Source organism: Poecilia mexicana, unplaced genomic scaffold, assembly GCF_051168715.1.
Source record: "Poecilia mexicana isolate PSO_F unplaced genomic scaffold, ASM5116871v1 scaffold_21, whole genome shotgun sequence".
In the NCBI taxonomy this organism is placed as follows: Eukaryota; Metazoa; Chordata; class Actinopteri; order Cyprinodontiformes; family Poeciliidae; genus Poecilia; species Poecilia mexicana.
In genome coordinates this window covers 10,760,624-10,781,531 of record NW_028263390.1, presented here as the reverse complement: position 1 = coordinate 10,781,531, position 20,908 = coordinate 10,760,624, and the positions used below count along the sequence as shown (strand labels likewise).

Sequence of the window (20,908 nt, the reverse complement as noted above, 5' to 3'; positions counted from 1 at the left end):
TTGTGGAAATACCTGCAACATCAATTTTCATTCACACGAACCTGGTGATTAATTTAAACATACTAATATGTAATTTCATAAGAACAGACACACATGAATAGTGTATAAGAGCTGAAAGGTAGGTAAGCTGAAAGCCGACACCCGGCTTGTTACCATGGCACCTGTCGAGGAAAAGCCGAGGCTGATGGGAGCTCTAGAGGCACTCAGGAACACGAATGCTGTCGGTTCGAAGCTCTTTGACTCTTGACCCTGTCTGGGAATTAATCGGTCCTGGGTAGGGAATGACCACAGCGAAATTTTTGTCACATTTTGACTACATAATGTCGAAAGGAAAAGGTCAAGGCGGGGTTACAGGTGAGATCCTAAACCCTGTGTAGTTTCTGTGTGCCTTGCGATTGATGTCACACAGCGAAGGGCCGCCAGCTTCCCCAAAAACAGGCCGAACCACGGACCTCAGCTCTGGTGAGTCCGACGCCATCGACACAAAGCTTCTGCGTCTAACACACTTAGAGTTTCACAAAAGGTATCCCGAGTAAATAAGATAAAAGTGAGCATGTGCGCACCGTCGTGGCATTTTTTGGGATGCCTGAACTAGGCCGTGCAGGTAAGCATGTCTCCAGTTACAAAGTTATCTCTCCGTCGGTGCACAACGTGATCATCTTTCATTCACACTGTGTTGATTTCAGATCTACAAGTTCTTTATTTTTTTTCTTCAGCAAATTAGGCTTAAAATTATACAAATTTAAATATGATCCACATGACAGACAAGTTTGAAATTTTGTTAACATTATATTTTAGGTGGTTTCTTGTAAAAAAAAAAAAAAAAAGACGGCCTAAGAAGATGTTAACAGAAAAAAATGTTGGAAATTTGTTAATTGCTTAACATACAAAGCAAACGCAGTAGTTCTCCAATGGTGACATTAATGCAGGTTTTTTTTTATGGTTTTGTCATTTTTAAGTGTTATTATTTTTGGTAACACTTTATTTGAAGGGGGGTGAATGTCATGACACTGTCATAAACATGACATAACACCTGTCATGAACATGAATAAGCCTTCATGAATATTTATGACTGTTGTCATAAAGCGCCATTCGGTAAATTATGACACTTTTAATACAAAGTTGACATTATTCAAAATGTCTTTGTTATGACAACTTGACATTAACCAAGAAATCATTACTGTTTAAACTTTATCTTTAATAACATAGTTACCTGATTTTTAAAGTGTAATCAATAATACTTTTATAACAAATTTATATCAGTAATGATTTCTTGGTTAATGTCAAGTTGACATAACAAAGACATTTTGAATAATGTCAACTTTGTATTAAAAGTGTCATAATTTACCAAATGACGCTTTATGACAACAGTCATAAATATTCATGAAGGCTTATTCATGTTCATGACAGGTGTTATGTCATGTTTATGAAAGTGTCATGACAGTCTTATTCACCCCCCTTCAAATAAAGTGTTACCTTATTTTTTTTATATCCAACGTTATGACTTCTTAATCCACTTTACCATGTTTAAGTTGAACATCTGACAGTTAAATACTTGTCTAACATTTACCCATCGATTTGTACATTTTTGAGTTATATTCACAAAATTCTGTCTACGTTTAGTGCTCTCATAATCGACAAACCTTTAAAAAAAAAACAACTGCTCAGTAAAAATAAGCTTATCAGAACGTTGTTTCCTCCAGATTCACCGAGCCCCACTCCTCCTGGAGGAGGCGGCGGCGTTGCCGGGGGTGACCGGGCAGAGGGAGGCCGGCGAGAGCATCATGTCGTCCAGGAGCTTTGGTTCATCGTGGTGATGGCCGCCATCGCCCTGCTGCTGCTGGCCGTGGCGTTAGGAGTCATGCTTCACAGGGTAAAGAGCCCGGGCTCCTTTTCTGCTCTCTTCAGATGCAGAACCATCATGTTGCGGCTTCCATGTTCCGCCAGGCCCTGAATAAACCCCCCCTCACCAGGGCGAGGCCTCCTCTGGTCGCTCTGCCCATGCAGAAGAGGAGCCCCATGGCCGTGTACCCGCCCAGCAACTCTGTCCTGGTAAGAGAAACTTCTACCCTTTTGTCTTTAGTCTCTGATCTCTGAAAGTGTTGTAGAAACTAGGCCATCTCACAGCTTATGAAGGTGTCAGACGAGTCAGTGTGTTTTTTTTAAAACAATAGCCTTGCTCTATTTCAGACGCTGCCCCAGAAAGTCGAGACAAAAGGCCATGAAGCACATCGCCAGATCTGAAACATAGCTTTAGATTTATGAATGTTTGCAACATGGCCTGTTTTCTTTGAATGCATTCTCACTGAACCTTCTTGAGCCTCTTGAGCTGCCGTACTGTACATTACATGAGCAACAGGATGCATCTCTGTGTTAATGCTACTTTTTTTGATTATTATTATTATTTATTTATTTAAATAACTGCCAGTGTTACTCTCTCGGTTTCAGTTCGACACGGTGCCGGACACTACCGGCTTCTCCAGCAGCGTGACCCTGAAGGGGTTCTCCATGAAGATTGAGGTAAAAACCCGATGAAAACTATTTTTTATCTGATTTATTTTTCAACTTTCTGTCTTTACAACTGCTTCACCCTGAAACATTCAAAGTGAAGCTTATTACATGTTCAAGTCCAGGAGGTGTAACAAGCTCCACAGCTTTATATTGGAAGATAAATAATATATTTCAAGGAGTGTTTGCGTATTATAATTAGTAGATCTGAGACCGTTCAGTGCCTGGCAGTGACATTTGTCTCGATTTATCATCATTCCTTGGGAAATGTTGTATTTTTTTAAAAAAAGTCACACACACAAGGCATTTAGTGTGAAAGCAATGGAAGTTTCCAAAAACAATTTGCAATATATAATTTTTCCTGCTTTACATGAGAAACTTCGACTTCAGCCTTGAATGTCAATATAATTACATTGCTGCCCAAAAACGCCATCATTAATAATAATAATAAAAAAAAGAGTAGGATCAAATCAACTTGAAAAGAGCAATTTCAGTGTGATAAAGCACTTTTTTCTTCTTCTCTTTTGTGTGTGTTTTGTGTTCGTTCAGGAGATTCTGGAGGCTAAATGCGAGCCCGCCGAAGAGATCGACTCAGGAGAGGAAGTGGGCGTTCTCAGCGTGAACTCCCTGCGGCGCAGCATCAGCCAGGTGATCGACGGGAAGTCTCTCACAGGAGACGACGACGACGTCTGGGACCCCAACATCTCAGCCCATGACAGCGGGATGGTGAGAGACCCCAAAAATGTATGCTTGAACATGTCAAAAAAAATTCTAAAAAAAAATATGTAAAGCACTTAAAAATATATATAAAAAAATGTAGGTGAAAAGTTAAAAAGACAAAAAAAAAACAAGCAAAAACTATTTTAATATGAATAGAAGCTCGAGCGTGCCCTATTTTACTTTGCAGTTTATGGACGACGAGGAATTTGTGGACACCATCAAAGGCTTCAGCACCGTGAGGAAAGAGCACACGATGTTCACAGACACCAACTTGTGACGCAACAAAAAAAAAAAAAAACGTTTGGTCCCCACAGCTCAGTCATGATGAGGCGCGTCACCACAGGGGTTCATGGAAGAAAAGCTTTGTGTGACAAGATCCAGTGGAAGAAGAAGAAGAAATATCTCTTCATTTAAACACAACTGGAAAAAAATCAATTTTATTGACATGAAGGAAGCAGCAGGACAAGCAGAATCCCATAAAGATACTTTAGTCTCCATATTCTACTCTGGTGTTTTCTGAAACAGATCCTGAATCATCGTTTTATTTCTGTGGACGTCTGAGGATCTAATGAGGAAGACATGTAAACCTCAGTGTTGTGAAGAAGTCAGCTTCCAGGTGTCATCATGTTCACCAGAAACTGGAAAAGCATTTTTTATTTTTAAACAATGTACTTTCTGAACTTAAGAGTTTCAGACATGCACCTCCCTCCACATTTATTGGCGCGCCAGATTTTCTCTAACAGTGATTTCTAGAAATTGCTTGTGGCGTTTCTAACTTACAAATAAAAAGACATCCGTCAAATAAACAAAAGACATGTTATTTTTTGTCTTTCCTATTTTGAACAGTTTGTGAGATAATTTGGCTTTGGTATTTAATAATGTACTTTGGGGAAATGCTTGACTCAAGCAACTTTGAGAATAAGTTATCCAAATTAAAAAAAAAAAATCCCCAAAACAAACAAACAAACAAAAAAAAAATGATGAAGCTGCATTTACTTTGTAAGAACTGTTGAGTATTGCATTACAGCTAGTAATGAAGCAGAAAATGATGATTTGATGGATTTACACCCATCTTTACCTGAAATGTTATTTGTAGATTCCGTTGTCATCATTCTGTATTTGGACATCATGACTGACATAACTCGTAAATGTCAGATAATTTAAACGTTATCTCAAAAAAAAAAAAAAAAAAAGCTTACTAAACTGGATGACATGTCAGTTGTGATTCTTTGCTTACCACTAGAGGGCGACTGTGTACCATCTTTAGGATAATCAGGCGAAAGAGGTTTCACTAAAGCGACTGTTTGCTGCTTCTCCGTGAAAAAGTAAGTGTAAGCGTCAGACCCAGGTCAACATTAAGATTAAGTCAAATTCCAATAAGGTTGGAATAAAGAGTGAGACGTAATTATGTATGTATATATACATATAAAAAAAACTTTACTACATTGTTGCTTCTGGAATAACAATTTTACCAAAAACTGGTTAGACAGATTGGACCGGAACGGAGACGCAACAGTGAAGCCGTCTATAAGAAAGGACGGAGCAGGATGTATTCCTCCAGGAAGCTATAAGGTCCTTCACGGTCGGCAGCAAGATGCTGCAGATCTTCACTTAAGTCTGTAACTGAGTGTCATCTCTTCTGCCGCCGTCTCTTGGTACAGTAGCATCAGAGCCGATTCTTCTCTGGGGACGACTCTGGAGATGATGGTGGATTCTTTGTAAAAAATCAAGAAAGCTATGGACAACCCTAACCATCCTCTTTATGAAATTGTTTTTGGAAAACAATGTGTCTTCAGTCAGAGGCTTCTTCAAATTTGCTGTGATGCAGGCCGCTACAAGAGATCTTTCCCGCCAACAGTCGTCACCATCTACAATAACTCTGAAGAATTAAGTCATTTTGAATTCGATTCACGAAATCATAGTTGCTAACTGCGGGTTTATTTGAATACAAACCACAATGCGTGTATAGATATATGAATACATGTAATAAAATTAGACAAAGGATGTCTCACGACGAAAATCATACGAGCCAAAGTGTTTAAATATGTAATTTATTTTTATTTGAAATGTGTCGCAATGCAATAATGTGGGCACAAAACACTTGCACCATTACAGTCGAGATCATGGTTACAAAACATTCACATAATAAATTACTATACTGCAGTACCACATGAGACAGTAAACATGAAACCCCCCTAGCGAGGGAAATAAATTGCATTAGGTACATGAGTTTAATAAATGTACAAAATATTTTTTCAGGCATTTAACAAAGGCAGCCTCTTGTTTTTTTTTCTTGTTTTTACTTGTTCGTCATGTATAAATATAAATCTCTCACCTGGAGTTAGACTGATATGTTTGTTAAAATGGCCAGAGATCCTTCAGTGACACGAGAGCCGAAAGCCATTTCATTTTTAAACCATTGCTGATAAGATTCACAAACATTTTTCTTTAACGCGTTTGATTCAACAGACATTACAAAACCCCTTTAAGCTTTTAAAAATATTAAATGCTCGTTTCCTTTCCAGTTTTCTTGATATTGCTGCAACATGCACTTTTCCCTTTTAGTGTGATATTTAAATATGTCTGTAAACAAATCACTAATCATTGGAAATGTGTTTTCTGCAGCAGCAGTAAAGTGCATGCAGCACATGCTGGGTTGAAAATAGCTGGCATCTGTAGAAACATGTCACATACAAAAAAAAAAAAAAAAAAAATATATATATATATATATATACATATATATATATAGTTTTGAAACAATAGAAACAAAACAAAACAAAAAAAAACATGCTTTTTTTGCAAATCGATGTGCAATCTTCCCCAACACCCACTCCACCTACAGAAGCATTTTCCTTCTTGGAGTCTCCCAATCCGGTAGCACTTCACAATACAGCCCATATTTTCCAAAGAACTTAATGGTTTGTTTCCAGAATGGAATTTGTTGGTTACTTTCCCAGAACTGACTGGGTACTTTCAACATTTGGGCTGTATTATGATGTGGCTTATAATTTACCAGTGCCTTCCTGGGACTTAAAGGTTTACTTTTCTGAAACTTTCAGAGAGCTTAGTAGTTATTTTCATGCAAGGTCCTGGAAAGTAACCAGAAAGTTTCTGGGACGTAACCAGAAAGTTCCCATAAAGCTTCAGGAAAATATCTTTCAAGATCCAGAAAGCATCCAGTAAGATCAAGGAAAATACTCAGTAAGATCCGGGAAGGTAACCAGCGAGCTCCATTAAAGTTTTGGCAAAGTAACTGCTAAGTTCCTGAATATACCCACCAAGTTCCTGGAGAGCTTCGGAAAGTACCTGGCATTGTCCGAGAGAGTTTCAGAAAGTATGGGCAGCAATATGTAGTGCAATCGACTTTGGTGACATATCTACCATCGCTACACTGAAGCAGACACAGACGCAGCGCCAACACCACCTGAGCCATTACACAAGGAGCTTCTCCTGGGACGTTTTTCTGCAAAAACACGTCTTTGATCATGTTTTATCATTATCAGACAGGTGACGTGAATCAAGTCCTTATAGAAACCCTCTGACAAGACTAGACATGTAAACTGAGTTGGGAATGTTTTATCTACCAGAACAAGAACGTTAAAGTACCGACACTGACGACTGTACCTGAGACCTAAGCAACACCTGACCTGAATGTTTGCATACCAACTTCATCTGTGGTCACACACCGGCGATTCCCTGCAGGACTCGTGGCTTTGATTTCGCTCTATTCGCTTCATAGTCGGCATAGGAAAGCTAGGCAGCTGCTGGTAAAATATTTTGTTCACGTTTTAGCTGTTTTTAATGTTTCACCCCAATTCACTTCACGGCCAACATTTCAGGCAGCATGCAAATTCTGACTGGATATGAAAAGCGTAAAACTAGAATTCTAAAAAAAAAAAAAGACAATAAAACTAGGATTTTATATATAGATGTTAAAATGCACTTAAACTATCATAGGATACTTTCACATTCAACTAAACATAAAAAAAAAAAAAAATCTATCAGCCACAACTACCCGACCTTCACAATCTTTAACCAAGTTACATACATTTTTAGACTATTATAGTCCACAGCCTTTCAGTGAAGGATTTCCAATTTCCTCACTGAATCTTTTAAATGTTTAGTCCGGCAACGTTAATTATAATCACAGAAGCTCCTCAAATCATTTCCGTCATGAGCGGAAATGTTGTTCACTAATGTTTCTCTTGGTAAAACCAGAGGAATTTAAAAATGATTCCATTTTGACCAAATCTTTCACCGTTTGCTTACGAGATCCACTCTGTGCTACATTCTGCAGAGCTCCACCTTTACACCATCAGGTCACTGATAAAGTGCAACGCCTCTGTCCTTAAAGCCAATATCCTAAAACACAGATAACTCACGCAACGGAACAATGATTAACGCCGACGTAAACTTAATTAATAATAATACATTATTTCCCACCAATGCACATATGAAACAGGAGGAATCTGCAGACTGGTGAACTAATCCTATGTGGAAGTGGTGAATTTGTTGGGGTTGACGTCACAACATCTAGAAAAATCATTCAAATCCATTATCTTGCTAATAATAATAATTAAAAAAAATCTCTTATCCAAAAATATTTTTTTTCACAACTTTGATCATTTTTTTGTCCCTTTTGCAAACTGTGCAAATCCCTCTCAGTCATGTGGAAAACGTCTCATTTTAAACATTCAGCTTCGCGCAGCTTGTACCTGAAACCAACATGCAACAAAAAGTTTTAAAGTTTTAAATTAAAGGGCCTCCTCTTTGATTTTGAGAGAGCTTAAAAATCGTGCAATAAATTCACGAGGATAATCGATGCTTGATGCCTTCGACTTGCCTGGCACTTTTTCCACAGATCACACCAGGATTTGTTTTCCCCGCCAGGCAGCTGAGGGAAAGTGGATTTGATAATCAAAGCAGGCTGTTTGGACTGTGTTTCCCTTGCAGAGGCCTGCCGATAGATTTCAGCGGTTTAAAAACAAACAAACAAAAAAAAAAAAAACACTTTTAAGGATCGTTTGTTTTTCTCCAAAAGCACCTGGCTAATCAGGAAGTGAGGTGTTCAGGCTAACACTGATTACTGGCATCCACACATGAGAAGTTACAGGTGCATCTCAATATGCTCGAGTATCATCGAAAAGCTCATTTCAGCAGTTCAGCTTAAGAAAAAAAAAAAAAAAAAAAATGCCGGATATGAATTTTTAACGTTGAGTTGATATGTTTCAAATGTTTATTCATGGCAGTTTGGATGATTGTTGCTGAAAACCCCAAATTAATTTCACAAGACATTAAAATATTATTTAAGACTGAAATAAGAGGATTATCACCAAGGTAGTACCAATTTACTTATTGCTTGTGGACCTTCTTATTACTCCACTTTTTCCTTCCACTCAACCTTCTCTTAATACGCTTCGATTCAAAACTCTGAACAGCAAACTTCTTTAGCAATGCCATTTTGTGGCTTACTCATTAGATGGAGGGCAAATTTGGTTTTTGCATAAGTTGTAAGCCATAATCATCGAAAACTAACAGAAACAAACAACTGAAATGTATCATTCTGTGTGTAGTGAATTCATATGAAATGAGTTTCTCATTGGCATCGACTTGCATCACCAAAAAGTTAACTTTAGTATCAATTATTGAGATGCACCTGTGTAAAGTCACAATACGAACAAAAAAATAGCTAAATATTAGAACTTAAAAACAACTACAAAAGACTAAGAGTTGTATCAAAAGTAAAGAATACGAGGAGAGAGGCAGAGCAGAAAGTACCACGAGGAAAACTGAGAAGAAAAAAAAAAAATGAAGGAAGGTTTGGATTTAAATCAGTTCCTGCGGGGTTTTTTTTTTCCAAAACTGAAACCCTCCTCTGCTGGTCGACGCTGAAGAAACGAAAGCTTCCCGTCTGACTTTACGTGGGACAAAGAACTGCGGAGAAAAAAAAATTAAAATAAATAAACAGCTGGTGAGAATCGCTGCAGCACACGAGGAAGCAGAGGTGTGTGGAGTATGACAGAGCAGCTACAGCCGGGAGGAATGTGTGGTTAGAGGCGAGGAAAGCCCCCCCTTACCCCCCCCACCCACACGATTACAGGTGAGAAGCAAACACACCAACAGCTGCTACTACAAGCTGGCAGAGTGAGGAGAAATTACGAGCGTGAGTGGGCTGTGTTTTTCCAGAGTGGGTGTAGCACGACTAGAAGCACCATACAGCACAACTGGCACCACGGCAGAGAGCGACGGAGGGGGAGGGAGGCTGATTGCTCTGGTTAAAAAGGGAATGTTGTGCAGACAGGGAGGAAGATGAGGCATTCGATGTCAATGAGCGGGGTCAGCCTCACGAACCTCAGGTTCCTCCGCTTTCATACGAGAGCTACCCGAAGGACAGAGCAGCACAGGCGAGAGGGAAAGGAAGGCACATGTCAACAACAGACACATTCACCGTTAAAGCTCACGGTTTTTAATCGGGCTGGGAGAGTCGTGGGAGAAAAGCAGCCGAAACGCTGGTCACTGAATTTTATGACGTTCAAAAGCAAGGAGGGGAGCTTCTTATGAAGCAGGAGACCAACTTTTCTGTCTTTTTTTTTTTTTTTTTTCCCCCACACATGAATGACTAGAACCAGACTGGAGTAAGTTTTGAGCCAAATTATCAATAAATCATATAAAACCAGAGAGGGAGCAGCCTGATGTAAGGCTCGAGCTTTAATTAGTCTGATTTAAGAGTCTAAGTTTTAAATGTGCTTTCATTCACTGTAAGCAGAAACTTATCATGATTAGAAAAAAAAAAAACTGGTAAAACATCAGTTTTCCCTAACCCTACACAGATTAAAAAAAGACTACTCGTATTTTTTGTTGGTTTTTTTTTCATATTTTGAAATGTCATCAATAAAAATTATTTTGGCCCTACAAATTTAACAACAAACCCACATTTCTGCTCCTGGACATCCTGGTGTTTTTACTGTAACAAATTTAGCTTCCTCTCTTTACTGTAAGTTGTACTGTAACCTTTTGCTTGTTTATGCAGCTAAATGCACAGCAGTTCCTCTTCGTTATGATTCCACTTTCTGTGCTCAGACTTTAGCTGCATCTGGAATCAGTGTGACTGGTCATCGGGTGTGACCGCAGAGTGAGCCATCATGTCAACACTTCTGAGGAGACTAATTACTTCTTTAATGGAAATCTATCAAACAGTGAACTAAGACACTTCTGGATGGAAGTCAAGACTTTAAATTTTTATATTTTGTAGGTACATGTGACTGATTAAGTACGAATTAGTCTTACGGTTTTACAGTTAAAAAAAAAAAAGCATATTACTGAAGTTATTACAACATATTTTTACTTAACCTTGCTGCCTTGCTTGGGCAAAAGCCTTAAAGTAAAAGTCATGTTTACCTTTCAGTATGTAATCTGTTAGGAGGGCCGGTACCTTCTCGCTGTCGTCCCTCATGGCATGAAGGACTGATATGGAAAGAGAAGGATAGAAGAGTCAGGGACGAAAACAAAATCTAACTAACGACACGTCTCTGTTCCACACTGGTTCACCGCTTGGTGAACTTGTGCGTTCTTGTTCATGGACTCACTCTTTGTGAGGATCTGGAGGTCTTCTACAGAAGGAGAGCCTGCTTTCTTTTCATAGGGGATCACCGTGGTCAGATACTAAAAAGAAATATAATATATATGTATATAAATATTACAAATTTGCATGGGAACCTATAAAAAAAGTACACCAACTGATTAAATTTAACTTCAGTGTAATTTTGGAATTAAGTGTTATGTTAAAAGTTATGAAACATGCAAAAAATATTTCAATACAAAAAAAAAAAAAAAAAAAAAGAATGACTGGGTGATTGTATTTCGTCCCAATGCAACCACAAACTTTAACGTGATACATCTGGATTTTATGCAGCGGACTAAAACAAAGTAGTGCATAATATACATGGGTAGACGCATTACTTTTGGTGGACAGCCATATATTAAAGACAATCTGATCTTGTTAAAAAACAAAACAAAAAAAAACAACTCTTCAACTCTTTAAATTTCGCCACAAATTCACCCCTGACCTCTCAGCTGTGTCCCTTAGTTTGTACACTAATGTTCTCATTGAAGTTTGTGTCTGTAACGAGACAAAATACGAAAAGTTCAGGGAGTACAAACACTTTTGCAAGGCACTGTAAGGAATTTAATAATAAAAAAAAAGGGGGGGGGGGACAAAAATTAAATGCAACGAATGGACAAACTGAACAAAAATTATGGAGCAAAAAAAAAAAAAAGAATGCGCATGCCATTTGAAACCCAGAGGTGAAAAAGCAGCACAGAAAAGAATCCGCAGTTGGAAGAAAGAGCAGGGGGCACCTGTTTATCCCCTCCAGAGTGGCCAAAAGTTTGACGGAGGCCATTTTGAATGACATTGGAGAGTCCCTCCAGAGTGAGGAGCTACAGGGAGTGAGAGGAAGGAAGGAGGAAAAAAAAAAAAAAACAGATTTGACGAAAGATGAGGAGGCTCTCTACGACAGGAAGGAAAGGCGCTGATAAGAGGGCGACTACAGTGAAAGCTCTCCGGCCGGGTCATGAGTCTCTTTTCCGAACTTGGAAGTAGTGCGTGGTGCGTCACACGTGTGGCTATGTCGTTAACCTTCAAACCATGACGATGTGTTTATTTTGTGCGTTTTCTGCGAATACCTCCCCTGCTGACTCACCGTGCCTGGTATGTGTGTGCTGTTTGTCCTCTGGCCGTTGGGCCCCGTCGTGGTCGTACTCCGGATCTTCTTCTTCTTGCGCAGCAGTTCGCGGTGCTCCTTCTGTTTGTTCTGCACGTCGATCAGCAGCGAAATAAAGCTGTTCTTCACCTGCACACACGCAACATTTTCGTTTAACTGCGGCAGGGTTTTGGAAAACACAAAGCTGGAGGAACGAAACTGACCGATTATATTAATTAGTTAGTTTTCAGAGCTTTTACTTCGATTAACAGAATTGACTAAAAAAAGGCAAAAAAAAAAAAATCACAAGATAAAGGAGAATTACAGTGTGAACCAAAAGGATTCGTACTTCAAAACTAATACATTTACAGTAGTGAGCTGCTTATGATAGATACATCTGAATATTTTTTTTGAGGCTGCAGATGATAAATCTAATAATTTAATATTCTCAGTATCCTTGTGATCTGTACAAATATCACTCAAATGTGTTTTTTTTTTAATAGATTCTGTCAAATCTACTCAGAGTGAATCATGACACAGAGACAAACGTACAAATAAAGCTGCTGGCAGTTCTGACCTCATGGCGACAGAAGGCAGAGGGTGCTGCCGTCTGTTCTCACCAAACACAACGTGCGTGCGTGCGTGTGTGTGTGTGTTACTTAAAGCTCTCGGAATGCTTCAAAGCTGCTCTGCTTTTGCAACATCTCTGCAACCGTTTCTGGTCGGTCTGATTTTGGAGTTAATGCGCGATCAGATTTCAGTACCTCCTTCTCAAAGTCCAGCTCGTCTCGCAGCGCCAGGGCTTGGATCAGCTCCTCGCTGTAGCGGCGGATGGCCGCCTCCACCTCCTCCAGGGTCCGGCTGAGCTCCGACACAGACAGCTGACGAAGCCCTGTGGACCAGAACGCAGATGTAATGTGGAGAAGACGCTCGATGCAGGTCAAACCGCAACGAAAACCAAAAACAAACAAACAAAAAAAAACTATTTTTTTTAAAAATGGTAATTTCACACCCGTCCAATTTTAGAACATTTACAGTGACGTGCATATCAAGCCGGTTACATAACATGTGGAACGACATGTACGCTGATTACATAACTATATCACATGTGCACATTTAATGTGCACAACACATTTGCTACACAGAGAGTCCTATTAGAATTAATTTAGTTATTTAGATAATCATAAAATTGCTCACACAGCCACATTAAAATACTACAGGAGTTTTCTACTCCTGTGTGTGGGTGTGTGTGTGTGTGTGTGTGTGTGTGTGTGTGTGTATGTGTCAGAGCAGGTACACTCACGTTCGTCAAAGCTGGTGTTGGAGCCGGATCGTTTCAAAGCGCCGAGGTCCTGGGAGAGCATCGACAAGTCGGACTGGGAAGGACTCTCGTCATCGTCCGGGTCTGGAGACTCCTGCATCATCTCTTCGATCTCCTCTATCACCTAAACACAACCACAACTTTCAGCCAGACGCCAAACCTCCATCAACTACAGTTTGACCATTTGCTCAAAAATGTAGTTTTGTAACCAGAATGCCTGTCTCGTAGCATCGGATTCTTGTGTGAGAAACATCAGGTCGAGTTTCTCAGCACAGAAATGACACCAACGTCGGAGCTAATTATTCGTCTTGCGCTTCAGCTAACTTTGAAAAGGTTTAGCACACTTAGCTTCCCCTAAAGTAAACTTTTCCGGATAAATTCTACATGTGGGTGTTTTGAACATTTTCAGTAAGGAGATCCTAGTGAGGTCAGCATGTTTATTATGTAACCACATTGTATGTTGATTCTGGGTGTGACATATGCATTTGTATGAATCCAAAACAATAACCTGTCCCATAATATTTATTTCCACATCCATAACAAAACTCTCTAAACACATCTTGCTTCCGTATTTGGTTTAGCAAGCACGTAAATCTAATTTAGGGAAGTAGGTAATAAGCTGACAGGCTTTTATATATTAAAACATACAGAAAGTAAGGATTTTCTGCTGTCAGTTCATTGTTTATTTTTTTTTGTTTCAGTTTAATTTGTGCTGAAATATTTTCATTCAAGATTTATGTGCTCAGAAAATCCCCACACAATTTAAATTAATTCCATTTTTATAGAGAGAAATATTTTAAACCCAATTTCTATTTATTTTGAGTGTGAAAGAGTTACCTGTTCAGCGGTGAAGAGAGGCTCCTCGTTAATGCAGGAGACAATGATTGAGTGCATATCCAGCTGTTCCCGCAGCTCCTCGTCCTCATCATCGGACAGATCCAAAGACTGCTTGTCCATCTTCTGTCCCTTGGGTGGAGGAGATGGGGGGCAGAAATTTAGGCGTACGATATTTTATCCGAAAAGGCTTTAAACCGGATTTTAAATCCAAAGAAAAACCTGGACAATGAAAGGTTTACATCAGAATTGTTGGATTCAAGGTTTCTTTATATTTCTTTGTTGACAAGAATGGAAACTTTTGAGACTTTTGTGCCACTTTGCCGCAATATGACGAAAAGTGGAAAAGAACAGAGCGGCTTCTAGGCCAGAAAAATGCAGTCGAGGTAGGCTCACCAGAATAAAAGACCGTTTCAGAGTAGTTAGTAATGGGGACATAAAGATGAACCGACAGTGAGCAAGATGCCAGCAGCTGAGAAAAAGTGCAGCTTTGGGGATTAAAACCAGATCGATCTGTTATCACCTCCTTCCATCAATAAAACTCAATCTGTTTGATTACAAGATCCTTAGTGCTTTTATTTAGAACATGTTCCACTCGAATATTTTATTCTGAAAGTTGTTCCTCTAAAATACAGGAACTGTTTGTGAAAGGTTAATTTATTAAGGTAATTAGTTCAGTAAATTCAACTTAGTCTCTCTGTGTTTTTTTTCTTGTTTTTGCCCTTTGTCACACTTTGAATCAAATTGCAAATTAAGTGATTCGAGATGCACAATAACAAGGCGAGTGACTTACTGAAATTAATTTCTTTAATTAGGTCAATTAGGCGCCAATTCTCTGCATTTGTTAGGCATCATTTGCAGCAATCTGCAGAAACTGAAACACTAAATAAAAGTGTGTGTGTGTGTGTGTGTGTGTGTGTGTGTGTGTGTGTGTGTGTGTGTGTGTCTGCGTGCGTGTGATACCTCTTGATCTTTGAGCTTGAGGGCAGGCAGGTGCAGGGAGCGAGTGTAGGACGTCTTCCAGTCCACGGGCATCACATTGCCGTAGTTATTGGTCAAAGAGTTCCACACCCTGAAAGGATGAATAAAAGAAGAGTTAAAGGTCAAAGCACAACAAAGGAGACTTTTTTTTTAAGCTGCAGAGAGGAGGCGCACTTCCTTCTCTTTTTTATCGTGACACAGCATTGCATGGCAGAATGCTGTGTCCCCCCCCTCACTACGTTGCTGCAACTAGATCAGAGAGGAACAAAAGGATCGACCTTCGAGATGTGCGTCTTTAGCAGTAGTTTCAGCAACGTGGAAATCACAGTGAAGGAATTCGACAACATAGGCGTTTGCAGCTTTCAAACCTTCATTTGCATTCAAAATCAGACCCTATTGGCTGCTGCTCCGCTGCGTCTGTCTGATGCAAGTCGCTCAGCTGAGGCTCATCTCTGCCTCAGACTTAAAGCAGTATAAGAGCAACCTGAGCTCTGAACACTGCCGCATGACGCTTCAAAACTAGTCATCGAGTATTGCAACACTTAAACAAGCGAACCTCTATGAACTTTACGAAGTAGGAGAACATTTTCTCTAAGCTTAGTCGGCACATGAATAACTGGAACCGCAGGAATAAATGATCGGAGCGCGAGTCCTTGCTCTGCTAAGCAAAGACGGTCAGGAAAAGGGAGACGAGTGTTTACTGAAAACCTTTCCACAGCCAAATGTGCCAAGCCAGACAGTCGTTTGTAAAGACGATAAGAAGTTGATGATGAATGCTAAAAACTGTGTTGTTAGGTGGCGCGTTGTTAGAAACTGTCACCTAGGTAACCCCATGTGGGAACAGAGAGAAACTCAAAATATCCTGTTGTTCACCACTAATGAAGAACAACAACAAGAGTGATTAAATAAGTGATGAGGCGCCCATGTGAACATTTTGGGACAATACCGACATTTATAGTGCTGTTATGGTTGACAACCATTATTTTTATGTGCTCATAAGTTGGGCAAAAAAAATTGATCCGGTTTCACTTAGAGGAACAATACGATACTTAAAAAAAAAAGAAATGGCTAGCAACAGTCAACACCAATGTTAATGCTGATATTTTGGGCCTTCCATAGAATAAAGTTTGAGATAATATCTAAAGATTGTTTAGTTTTAGCTTTTTTTCCTCTCATATAAGCATGTATGCCACTCTTTCTTCTACAAACACGACTCAATATTTTTTTTTCCGTTACCCCATCATTTTCCAGACTTGCATGGAAATTCTGAAGAAAACCTGCACTAGGACTCACGTGCTCGTGCAAGTGTGTTTTGGCACTTTTGGCTCCGATTGTGCATGGATGGGTGCTGTGAACCCATGTGTCACAGTTGCGCTACAATGTCCAGGACAAATGCTTATATAACATCCATGTTTCTCCCTGAAGTGCTCGTGCGCTGCTCGGCGAGCTGCTGGCTTGTTCTAAATAGGACGAAGCGCGGCAGGAAACGCCGCGCGCCCCGAGCGGTGACAGCGTCTTGGGCACGTGAACGCCCGCCTAAACACACCGCCGGCTACCGTCTCGAAACAGCGATTTGACAGCGGCGCTGCAGAAAGATTATTTAATTGTTGTGACTCCAACTCACCACTCGTTAGTGTTGGGGAACTCGCTCGAATTTATGTGTACCTATAACATCTTTTGTACGCAGGCAAAATCTGGAGGACTTGGCTCCAGCATAGCAGCAGCGTAAACTTCATCCTTGTTATCCTGCAGGTTTGTTTCGGACACAGTATTTCAGTGGAGCTTGTTAAGGAGATGGGCACGTTCTGTAGAAGTGCAGCCATCCAGAAAAGACTCTTACTGAGTCTGGCGCTGACTTTAGGGCCGTGTAAGGCTGCCGTCCAATTATTTCATTCCCTACGTCCTGTTTATGCCTTAAAAAATAAAATAAAAACACCAGTCTAAACTCCTCAAAATATATTTACCTAAACTTGAATATTTTTTTTTAAACTTATTATATTTACAGAAAAGCTGTACATGGGTAGTTTGGCTTAAAATTGTAAAATATGACGTATTAATCACTCTGTAATTTTAATGGTACCAAAAAAAATCTTTGCCAATAGCAAAAACGCTTTCTAGTCTGAACAAATAAACACTGCTTCAACTTGAATGGGATCTAATAAGATATAGTAAAAAAAAAATAAATAAAAGGATTTTCTGTCAATACTTGGGATAAAAAACAAAATTCAAACACATCTACAGTTTTTTTTTTTTTTTTTTTAGGCTTTTAAACAACATGTAGATTAAAGTTGATTTCCACATTTATTGTTAAGAAGTCGACACCGGTTCTAAGTTTCAAATAAAATGTATGAGCTTACATATTGCCCACGCTAAGTGGCCAAATCAAAGAGTCTCATAGTGTTCAATGCAAAGGGCGAGAGGAGGTTGACTCATGCAGCCAGCTGTGCAGAGAAAAGCAACATCGACTCCCGCGGCGCTGTAATGCCATGTTGTCATGTGGATGCGTAGCTTTGACCTTTGAGTGTCAATGAGACCCAGCAACTGCCAGACACCTCGGAGCAGGATCCAAACAGACCCCGACAGCTCAATCTTTCTGTAATACCTCCCTGGATGCGATTCAGCACAGCGAGTCTGGCTGGAGGAAAAACCAGTGGAAGTCTAGTCTGAACTTCCACTGTGTCGCTGGGAGATTTTGATTTCTTTTATAATTTTTCTCATATTTAGCGTTCAACCTTGTTTTCGACGGGTTCAATAATAAAAATACAAACGGCATCTGAAAGCATTAATGTTTTAGTCATCTTCCGGTAGTTGCATTTCAAGTTCGTTTTCGTATTTTCTTGATTCTGTCATTTGTAGACAAACTGCAAGGAAGAGTCCGACTTGAATTTCTTCAAACTAACACCTCTTTGCTTCACCTGTAGAATTGACTATTTTATATCTATAAATGGTCAAAGAATGCAGATTTTTGTTTTACTCCTGTTATTTCCTTCCCATTCTTTCAGTTCCAAAGAGGCCTCCAGTATGCTAAGAATCAGAACAGATGTTCATCTTGTGCAAAAAGTAAAAATAAAATACTTTATAGAGTTTATTGCAGCAAATCTAGACCAGATTTAACTGGTTTATGTAATAAATGCTCCCAAAGACATTGAAATTGTACATTTGTTCATGTTCAAGGCAGAGGATCTATTGTTGGGAATAATTTTAGGGATTGTGAAAAAGGAAAATGTAACCGTCTCCACCGTATTAAACGGCACCAGTCGATAGTTTTGTTGTGGAAGAACAGGCTGCTTCCGTCTTAAACCCGGTTGAACAAACATTTCCGTCTTTAGATTTAAAAATATATTGCATTCTTGATTACTTTTCTTAAAATGAATCCTCTCCTCAAAATTAACTGCACCAATTTTGTCATTTGTATTGCAAAAAACTGTTTACTGTGTTTTTTTTCTGTCTGTTTTGTTTTCCTTTGTAGCAATAAAGGTGTTAGGGAAGACTGCTGTTACTTTTTATAAAATTTAAATTCAGTATTTTAGTTTTGTTGAATATAATTTCAATTATATTCAACTGGCAGGAAGTTCTGTAATGACGTATCTATAGTAATAATAATAATAATAATAATAATATGGACCAATAATCACAAAAATAAATTATTTATTTTCCTTTTTGTATATTGGCCTTACAATTTTTAACAAGTTCCAATGCAAACTAAAGGATACGAATTACTCCAAAATTTCAGCTTTAAATTTAAGGCAACATGTCAGTTATTTTTAAAGGTTTTTTTCCCCCCTTTAGAAAGAGTAGTTTGCTTTCAAATACAACTTTTTTGAAAATGTACCTCCTGTAATAACTGTTCATGATTTCAAAACTGCAATAACAAGATGCAAACAAAAAAAACACATTTCCATTCCTACTTTTTACTCAGTGGGGTGTCTTCTCTTAACTTTGAGAAATGCTGCCTATAACCTTAAGGGAAATATTTAAATTTTAAATACTGCATGGAGTTTGTGGATGATGTGCCTTCTTCTCGGCGATTAATCAAATCTTGCCACAAAGAAGCAGAAAATGAACCGTGAAACCAGTTTTTCCACTGCACTGACCGGCTGTATTCCAGACAGCTAAGATTCCCTCAGTGAGTAATATATGAATTTATTGTAGAGTTAGCTTGTGAGGCTAATGTGGTTAGCTGTGAGATTAAAAGTTACAACATAAAAAGCATAGACAGATAATTAACACTCACTCGTCGTCTTTCAGGTAATTCTCCTCTGTGATTGGTTTTATGGGAGCAATGTTTTCCGTCGTAGTGTTGTAGTTTCGGAAACACACGGTTAGCTTTTCGTCGAAGTCGTGGACCAGGTCCTCCATCGACTTGAAGCTACAGATCTCCCCGGAGAAACTGTTGTCCAGATCGGAGAAGTCGTCTAGGCCCGATGGGTCGCCTACGTTTGAGTTCAGCTGGTCCAGCTGTTCGGCCGACTCCGAGGACGGCTTGAATTCGTTGAAGTCCTGCCAGTCCTCATCGAAGTGGGCTAACGGCGCCGCCATGGCTGCCCGGTGAACCTGTCTATGCTGTCGGTCTCTCGGTGTCCTCTCCGGTGCTCTGCTGTCTGCGTTGACACCAGACAGGGGGCGGGGTATAATGACGTCAGCATACAGCTCCTCCCATTTGCCAGCAAAACAAATCAAACATTCAGAGGCGATGTTAAGACTTTAAAACCTGGGGGCTAAGGCCCACCCAAAAATGTTATTATTTTTTTTTTAAAGTTTTGTACATAACTGATTCAAAATACCACGTGATCATGTAATTACTGTGCATTCCCAACTAAAAAAAAGATACATTGCACATTGATATTAATGACACAATGAGATACATTTAAGATGCATTACATTGGTATACAGTGAATATAATCATATAATTCAAAGTACGAATGTCCTAAAAATACTGCTAAAGTATCCTAACACGTTTTCACAAAATGTTTTCTGTAAATATATTATGTAAGAGAAACTGTTATAAAATCAGTCATAAGGTACAAAACAAATAAATATCCCACCACTAGGTCCTTATATTCTATGAAAACACTCAATATTAGTCAACAACCCAAGAAACCTACAATATAGTAGGATTTATCTTTTAGTTTATCTCATTTGATATTGCAGATAGTTGTTAAAAGTAAAATGTTTGTTGGAGACGGAAAGGCCTCAACACCTCTAAATATGTTGTTTGTTTTTTTTTCTTGCAGGGTTAAAGTTCTTAGGAGCAACAACCAGTGAGTTCCATTGGTTGGCTCTAACAGCATACAATTACAATAACACAAATGCAGTCTTAGTCCTTTTGGTGCATTCCTTTGAACTCATAAGTCAGCATTTTGAGTTTCAGTTCGATAAAAGATAAACTGGAATGACTTCTAAAGTTAGAAATCTAGCCTGGTAAGCCAGAGGTTTCTCACATAACCTGCCTAGAAATGTGGCTTACAGAACTCACAAATCTGAGCAACCATATTATATTTCAATTTTCTCCTTTCCCTTTAACACATTTTAAAATCATGCCAACATCATAATAGCCACAATCATGTTATGTATTACTTCAATACAATTAAACTTTGGACCAATTGATCTATTTCATGTTATGTAATTAGTATTATATGCTTGTTCATTTCAATTTAATCTGTAGTAACATTAATATTTACTTCATAAACAAAGTCAGTGTACCCATCTTAAATAGCTTAAAAATATTTATTTTACTGGTAACTCATTTGTTGTTTATTTTTAAGTTTCAGATTTCTCATTTTTTTGTCAGTAGAGCATTTCGTTTTTATAGGTCACCTTGTTGTTTGCAATACCACCAGAT

General features: G+C 39.0%; 2 protein-coding genes across 4 annotated transcripts; one reads left to right on the top strand and one right to left on the bottom strand.

The window, feature by feature from the left end:
* The first annotated feature begins 1,483 nt into the window (after positions 1-1,483).
* Positions 1,484-5,222, top strand: si:ch211-57i17.5 (usherin). Its single transcript, XM_014992059.2, has 5 exons — positions 1,484-1,873; positions 1,948-2,052; positions 2,449-2,520; positions 3,058-3,252; positions 3,416-5,222. The coding sequence occupies exons 1-5, from the start codon at positions 1,817-1,819 to the stop codon at positions 3,503-3,505; spliced, it is 519 nt and encodes a 172-aa protein (XP_014847545.2). The 5' UTR covers positions 1,484-1,816; the 3' UTR covers positions 3,506-5,222.
* fez2b (fasciculation and elongation protein zeta 2b) lies at positions 3,214-20,108 on the bottom strand. 3 transcript variants are annotated; one of them, XM_088002053.1, is made up of 11 exons: positions 19,301-20,108; positions 15,049-15,157; positions 14,089-14,217; positions 13,234-13,375; positions 12,695-12,822; positions 11,931-12,080; positions 11,587-11,667; positions 10,815-10,890; positions 10,627-10,692; positions 6,242-6,247; positions 3,214-3,257 (listed from the first exon to the last, which is right to left on the bottom strand). In XM_088002053.1, exons 1-11 carry the CDS (start codon positions 19,603-19,605, stop codon positions 3,214-3,216), a joined length of 1,236 nt encoding a protein of 411 aa, XP_087858179.1. In that variant the 5' UTR covers positions 19,606-20,108. The 3 variants fall into 3 exon arrangements, with proteins under 3 accessions (XP_087858179.1, XP_014847570.2, XP_087858178.1); XM_014992084.2 differs by lacking the exons at positions 3,214-3,257; positions 11,587-11,667 and having other exon boundaries at positions 5,264-9,162; positions 19,301-20,101; XM_088002052.1 differs by lacking the exons at positions 3,214-3,257; positions 11,587-11,667 and having other exon boundaries at positions 5,264-10,692; positions 19,301-20,103.
* Positions 20,109-20,908: the final 800 nt, after the last annotated feature.

Coding starts and splice junctions, on each gene's coding strand:
- si:ch211-57i17.5 (XM_014992059.2), top strand. CDS start 1,817: ATGGCCGCCATCGCCCTGCTGCTGCTGGCCGTGGCGTTAGGAGTCATG. Junction 2,053..2,448: donor CGCCCAGCAACTCTGTCCTG/GTAAGAGAAACT, acceptor TCTCGGTTTCAG/TTCGACACGGTGCCGGACAC. Junction 3,253..3,415: donor TGGTGAGAGACCCCAAAAAT/GTATGCTTGAAC, acceptor TTTACTTTGCAG/TTTATGGACGACGAGGAATT.
- fez2b (XM_088002053.1), bottom strand. CDS start 19,605: ATGGCGGCGCCGTTAGCCCACTTCGATGAGGACTGGCAGGACTTCAAC. Junction 15,158..19,300: donor AATTACCTGAAAGACGACGA/GTGAGTGTTAAT, acceptor TCATCCTTTCAG/GGTGTGGAACTCTTTGACCA. Junction 10,891..11,586: donor ACTCTGGAGGGGATAAACAG/GTGCCCCCTGCT, acceptor ATTTCTTTTTAG/TATCTGACCACGGTGATCCC.